Source organism: Cynoglossus semilaevis, chromosome 20, assembly GCF_000523025.1.
Source record: "Cynoglossus semilaevis isolate Cse_v1.0 chromosome 20, Cse_v1.0, whole genome shotgun sequence".
NCBI lineage: Eukaryota > Metazoa > Chordata > Actinopteri > Pleuronectiformes > Cynoglossidae > Cynoglossus > Cynoglossus semilaevis.
The window spans coordinates 15049283-15056782 of NC_024326.1; the positions used below are offsets into that span (position 1 = coordinate 15049283).

At 45.3% G+C, this 7500-nt stretch overlaps 1 protein-coding gene across 1 annotated transcript in view; it reads right to left on the bottom strand.

The window, feature by feature from the left end:
* myo10 (myosin X) overlaps window positions 1-7500 on the bottom strand; it is a 27124-nt gene that overhangs the window by 13809 nt on the left and 5815 nt on the right. Inside the window, 17 exon segments of the mRNA XM_017042170.2 lie at window positions 135-273; window positions 349-473; window positions 1612-1692; window positions 1929-2037; window positions 2588-2670; window positions 2744-2812; window positions 3034-3126; window positions 4821-4887; window positions 5118-5218; window positions 5335-5481; window positions 5582-5700; window positions 5802-5931; window positions 6208-6311; window positions 6943-7027; window positions 7101-7114; window positions 7241-7365; window positions 7442-7500. The exon segment at window positions 7442-7500 is cut by the window's right edge and continues 85 nt beyond it. Coding sequence (XP_016897659.1) covers window positions 135-273; window positions 349-473; window positions 1612-1692; window positions 1929-2037; window positions 2588-2670; window positions 2744-2812; window positions 3034-3126; window positions 4821-4887; window positions 5118-5218; window positions 5335-5481; window positions 5582-5700; window positions 5802-5931; window positions 6208-6311; window positions 6943-7027; window positions 7101-7114; window positions 7241-7365; window positions 7442-7500 — 1650 coding nt within the window.

Genomic DNA, 7500 nt, shown 5'->3' on the forward strand with positions numbered 1-7500 from the left:
AAGTTCATCATCATTAATCTTTGTATAAAGGCCCGGTGGGTGGTGGGGGGGGGGGGGTGAACCTCAAACACATCAACCTCTCATTCAGCCCAGCCTGAGATAAGCTACATTCTGGGGCCGCCTATAGGGGGCGCTGACTCCTGGTCCTGGTCCCTCACCTTGTTTTTTCCCAGCTGCCACTCTGCCTCGGTGCTGTCGTAGTGGTGCAGCAGCTGGAGACTGCGCCCCCTGGAGTCATCTGCCGTCGACACGTCCCGCATCAGAACCTTGTACCTGAAGAAGAGCCAGAGTTTCAAAGGGCAGTTTTCAAACCACAGTCTGATGTGGAGGACAGGAAACAGGACAGACCGGGAACAGAAGTCCTGGAACGTTCTTCGGACCGGGAATCCTGTGCGTCGTATCTTGACGGTCTCCAGCATTCCTGAATATCGGAGTTGGTTCAGGACCAGGGTTTGTTCAAACTGCTCAGGTGCCTGAACGGGGGGACAAAAACGCCTGTTAGTCCTCAGTTTGATAAAGGTTAGCAACGCAGAGGTCAAAGGTGAAACCAGAAAGAAACGAAGGGGAAAATCAGGAGAAGCTAAGGTTAGCTTAGCCCCCCCCCCCAAAAAAAAAGGTCAAAACTGGATCTGATTTAGTCCAGACAGAACAAGTCTCTGTGAGAACCTTCACTTCAGAACAAGTCGATGCTAACAAGTCGATGCTAACAAGTCGATGCTAACAAGTCGATGCTAACATAGAGGAGGATAAAAAAAGTGGAAATTTAATGACCAAAAAAAAAAAAGTAAAAGTCACTAAACCACAACTGAAAACAATTAGCAACACTGCCCCCAAGAGGTGGAAAACATTCACCTAAAGAACTGGAACTAACAAGTTCAAAGAAAATGGAAGAGAATCAGAGCGTTAGCTACAAAGAGAAAAAACATTAGCTGCAGCTTAGGGACAGCTCAGAGTTCAATGTTAGCTCAAACAAACAAAGCCTGGGTTAGTGTTATCTTCAAATGTGTAAAGTAACTGAAAGATTCTCACGGTGTCTCATCTTCATCTTCATCATCATCATCATCATCATCATCATCAGGTGGCTCCAGGAGTTTTTATTTCTCCTCAGCTCAGAGGGGCTAAAGAAACTAGGCTAAAGCTAACGCTGTGAAGAGTGTCGTCTCACTGAGTCTCTCTGTCTCTGTCTCTGTCTCACAGTCCAACAAAGGCGTTCCACAGACCGAACTCTGTCTTTATACTGACCAGAGGGAGGGGTGTGGTTACCACGGCAACCAGCCTGCTGCCAAGTCTGCCTGTTTACATTCAAATGTGGAGCTGACTTTGTATTGGCTGACACACCACAGCACTCTGCAGCAGTACTGATGACCAGCAGGGGGCGTCAACAGCAAACTAGAAAAATACTGATTAGTAACTCTGTTTGGAAAAGTTTTAAACTTTGTGGCTAACGTCGGCTCGGGGGCCGTAGATACGACGTGATCGTTTTTGTTGAGATACCGAGGAACCGCCAAAGGTCAAAGGTCAAAGTCGCTGCAGGAGAATTCATGTCAGACACTCCCTCTGTGATGATGTCAGACAGCGTGTGTGTGTGTGTGTGTGTGTGCGTTCACTCACCTTGTGTGTGTTTGGTTTGATGCAGCGGATAAAGAAGGGATTGGACAACGTCAGCGTGGACATCAGCGAGTGCAGAGAATTCTGCAACAAAAGAACAAGGAAACGTTGAGCTAAGGTTTATCTAAAGGTTAGCCGCGAGTCTTGTTCTTAGTATAATCTGTACTGTCCCCACTGTCGCAAGAAAAAAAAAGGACATATTTAGCTGATTTGTGCCAATAGAGGGCGCCATCCTGATCTATAAAAATGATTAGTGATAAAAGGCACTTTACCAAATCCACTGTCTACAGAAAGACGTGGTCCTTGGTTCTGGAACTGACCTTAAACTGGGAGCTGACCGTGGGCCGTCTGTGCTTGGAACCGATCTTCAGCGTGTCCTGTTTGTTCCGACTCAACACGTGTTCGAACAGATCGTAGACGAAGTCAGACCTGAAAGATGCCCAGAAAACATTTATTTTATATCCTGTAGTTCACAGACCAAACCTCATGGAGAAAATCAGAGATTTTAGTTCAGACCAAAGTCCATGGAGAAAATCAGAGATTTTAGTTCAGACCAAAGTCCATGGAGAAAATCAGAGATTTTAGTTCAGACCAAAGTCCATGGAGAAAATCAGAGATTTTAGTTCAGACCAAAGTCCATGGAGAAAATCAGAGATTTTAGTTCAGACCAAAGTCCATGGAGAAAATCAGAGATTTTAGTTCAGACCAAAGTCCATGGAGAAAATCAGAGATTTTAGTTCAGACCAAAGTCCATGGAGAAAATCAGAGATTTTAGTTCAGACCAAAGTCCATGGAGAAAATCAGAGATTTTAGTTCAGACCAAAGTCAGACCCAAAGTAACACCTTTGAACTAAGTGACAGAGGCAGCAGTGGACCAATAGGAGAAAACAGTTTATACAGATGAACATATTTTTTAATTTCAGACAGCGTGTGTCCATCCATCCAACCACCATCCATCCAATGATCCAACCATCATCACCTGCTCTCTCTCAGCAGGTTGAGGATGTCATCTCTGAAAGTGTCTCTATTTTTCTCCAACATTCCTCTCACGTCGTACACCACCTGCAGGAAGCCACAAGTGGGCATCAGAGAGCAGCTTCTCTTAACCTCAGCAGCTTTAGCACTTTGTCCTCACCTCTCCTGCATAGTGTTTGACACCGAAGAAGTGAACCGCAACACGGGGTTTGATGTAGAAGGGGTTTTTCTGCAGCCGAGAAAACAGGGATTTGTTAGAAAACATGGTTCCTGGAACTGTTTCAGCCTCGTTCACGTCCCTGACCCTGGTCTGGGCTGTTCTGTCTGTTATGTTTCTGTCTGAAGGACTCACTAAGTCGACATCATCAGACTGGAGGTGAAACCACAAACCTCTACAACAGTTGTTAGCGACACCTAGAGGATGAAGAGTGAAGAAGAACAAGACAATACCGAGTGTTGGCTGTGCAGCTTCTCCAGTAACGTGTCGTCTGTGGCTTTAGGGAAGTGGCTCTCCTCATTCATCAGTGCCAGGAGACCCAGTTTCTGAGAGGATGACATCATCACCACCATCATCATCATCATCATCGTCACCATCATCATCATCATCTCCATCATCATCATCACCATCATCTTCATCATCTTCATCATCATCATCTTCAACATCATCCCCACCATCATCATCATCTTCAACATCATCATCATCGTCATCATCACCATCATCTTCATCATCTTCATCATCATCATCACCATCATCACCATCATCATCTTCATCATCATCATCACCATCATCTTCATCATCTTCATCATCATCATCTTCATCATCATCACCATCTTCATCATCACCATCATCTTCATCATCACCTTCATCATCATCATCTCCATCATCATCATCACCATCATCACCATCTTCATCATCACCATCATCTTCATCATCTTCATCATCATCATCCTCATCATCACCATCATCATCGTCATCATCATGAGGGTCATCACCATCATCATCATCTTCATCATCTTCATCATCATCATCTTCAACATCATCATCATCATCATCTTCATCAGCGCCATCATCATCATCTTCATCATCTTCATCATCATCATCACCATCATCACCATCTTCATCATCATCTTCATCATCATCATCGTCACCATCATCATCATCATCTCCATCATCATCATCATCATCACCATCGTCATCATCATCATCATCACCATTACCATCATCATCATCATCATCGTCACCATCATCATTACCATCATCATCATCACCATCATCACCATCTTCATCATCATCTTCATCATCATCATCCTCATCATCATCATCATTACCATCGTCACCATCATCATCATCATCTTCATCAGCGCCATCATCATCATCTTCATCATCATCTTCATCTTCACCATCATCATCGTCACATCATCATCATCATCACCATCTTCATCATCATCTTCATCATCATCATCCTCATCATCATCATCCCCACCCCCATCATCATCCCCATCATCATCAACATCATCATCATCATCTTCATCAGCGCCATCATCATCATCTTCATCATCATCATCACCATCACCATCATCATCATCATCACCATCACCACCATCATCATCATCATCTTCATCATCATCATCCCCATCATCATCATCATCACCATCTTCATCATCATCTTCATCATCACCATCATCATCATTACCATCATCATCATCGTCACATCATCATCATCATCACCATCATCACCATCTTCATCATCATCTTCATCATCCCCATAATCATCTTCATCATCACCATCTTCATCATCATCTTCATCATCCCCATAATCATCTTCATCATCACCATCATCATCGTCATCATCACCATCATCTTCATCATCACCATCGTCATCATCATCATCATCACCATCATCACCATCATCATCATCATCTCCATCATCATCATCACCATCATCACCATCATCATCTTCATCATCATCATCACCATCATCTTCATCATCTTCATCATCATCATCTTCAACATCATCATCATCGTCATCATCATCATCATCACCATCTTCATCATCACCATCATCATCTTCATCATCATCATCACCATCACCATCATCATCCCCATCATCATCATCATCACCATCACCATCACCATCACCATCATCATCCCCATCATCATCATCATCACCATCATCACCATCATCATCTTCATCATCATCATCTTCATCATCTTCTTCATCAGTGAACCTCCTCACCTTCTCTATCAGATCCAGACACTCTCCGTTGTCCATCCAGTCCACGTCCACCCAGACCAGACCCTCTCTGTGGAACAGACAGAACCAATCAAACACTGATCTGATTCAACAAATCTTCACGTTAAAAACCACTGAATTCACATTTTCACCAAAGTTCGCAGGAAAAAAAGCCGTCACCAAGTCTGAATGTGTGACACAAACTGACCACAGGAGGCAGCAGAGGACCAGCAGCTGCTGTGTCTTTGTGTATTTTGTTGTACCAGGAGGGGGCGCCCTGGCTAAATGCAGTGAACCTACTTGTTGTACTGCAGCTGCTCCAGGGAGAAGATGTGTTTGTTGAAGTATTCCTGCAGCTTCTCGTTAGCATAGTTGATGTTGAACTGTTCAAATCTGTTGACCTGCAGGAGGACGAGGACGAGGACGAGGACGAGGAAGAGGAAGAGGAGGAGAGCTCTTGACTTCTGTGTCATTTCAGAGTATCATCAGCGTATGTAGAAGTTCTGAGCCGTCTCACCTCAAAGTTCTCAAAGCCAAAGATGTCCAGGATGCTGATGGACCTGAAGTCTTCTCGGCCTCTGATCCGGTCGTTGAGTTTCCTGATGATCCAGTTAAAACACTGGGAATAAAGAGCCATGGACATGGAGTCTCTGGAGTCCAGCGCCTGCCAGGAGACAAGGGGGACAAGGGGGACAAGGGGGACAAGTCTCAGTGGAGAAGGAGGAGGAGACAGGGAGGTTCAGACGACCGTCACCGACACTGACCTGCTCCACGGTGAGTGGTGTGGAGATCTCTTCTCCCCTCAGGATCATGGATCTGTGGGTCAGAACCTCAGCCAACTGGTCCGAGTTGAGGCCCAGCAGGTCGGCCGTCCAGCCCAGAGCTGCCCAGGTGTGGAGAACATGGACAGAACCCAATCAGAACCTCACCGCAACATCAGAAGCCACCACCAGAACACCGTGAAAACAGGAGAAGAACTCCTACCTGACTTGGAGGACACCTGAGCGCCCCCTGCTGTCATGAACTCAATGTTCCCCGTGTGAAGGATTCCTGACAGAAGTTTCAGGATCTCCATGATGTTCTCCTCTGAGAACTGCATCGTTCTCATTGCATTCTGGGAAAGAAAACCCAGAAAGTGTGGATGTTACCTGTGCCTCTGCTAATGGTGGCTAACGTTGTGGTGAACCGGTGCTAACGCCTGGTCAGGTGTTCGATTCTACGCTACATTCTAAAGGTTAGCAAGACGTTTGGTTTGGAAACGTCCAGAAAAACCAGTACACACACAGACTAAAGTAAATAAGCCCCGCCCCGCCTCGTTCAGAAAGTCTTTGTGCTAAAGCTAACGTTTGTGTGTGTGTGTGTGTGTGTGTGTGTGTGTTTTTGTTCGTACAAGAACGTCCTGAAAAGTGCCTGTGTCGTTGATTGTCTCGTCACTGACGCGGTGCGACTGCCTCAGGTAGTGGTAACTGTCGGCCTGTGTCAACCGGAACGCTTCTGTTGAGAAAGAGTCACACATTAGCATTGCAGCTACATCTGTTAGCTTAAGGCCTAATTAGCCCAAACAAACACATTAACCGTTGTTCACACAGACGAGCTAGCACGTGTTCCTTCACAAACCGGTTCATTCCAGTTTCTGTAGCACAGTTTCTGGAGTGCTTAACAGTAGCATCCTTGCTAGGTCGCTAACTAGCTTTTGTGTCCGTTTTATAAAACTGCAAACATAGAAGCTAAATGTTTACTTTAATCTAGAAAAATACAGTCAGCTTGGTAAACCAGTTAGCTTAGCTTCCATTTCCTGTTTGCTCAGAAACCAGAGAACCACTTCCTCCTCTATTTTCCACATTACTTCACGTATTTCCCAAAGCTAACTCTACGTGGCGCCTTTGTTAGGTTTTGCTCAGTATTTTGAACATTTCGCTAACTAACTAACTATTTTGAGGCTACCAAAACTTAGCTTCTGCCTTACCTAGCTTTAGCAAATTTCTAGTTAGCCTTATTTTGGTCAACATATTAAAATATATTTTATTATATTCCTGTATATTGTAGTATTTTTTAGGTTGATGTGTTTTGGCTAGCCTTTAGCATTTGTCTTTGTATGTGGACTTGTAGCTAGTTCTCCACTCACCTCGCTGCTCACTGTTAGCTCCTGCTAGCAGAGCATAGAAGATGTGGTAGTTTCTTTCTCCTGGGTTCTGTCGGACCACACGGTTCTGAGAAGAGAACAAAAAGGATCAAAGGTTTTTCCTTTGATTTGAATGTGTTCACATGAAGACGGTTCCTCACCTTTTCTAAAAGGTCTGACGTTGGAAAACATTCGTGTCAAGGATGGAAAAACTCGTCTGCGACGCACAAACTAGTTAACAGTTAGCTTCAGTCCCCCCACCCCCCCCCCCCCCCTCCCATTCAAGGATTTGGGAGGATACAGTCGACGATCCGACCTCCCTGGATGTTTCCCTTCTGGCTGAAGTGCAGCTGGATGAACTTTCCGAAGCGGCTGGAGTTGTTGTTGTAGACGGTCTTGGCGTTCCCGAAGGCCTCCATGATGGGACTGCAGGAGCGGGAGCTCAGTTAGCATGGTTATAAGTGACAGGATGAGGATATCAGAGCACCAAAGGGGTCATGACCTGCTCTCGAGCAGCGCCTCCTCCACGCGTGAGGTCGACCCGGTGGAGGAGGCGCCAGG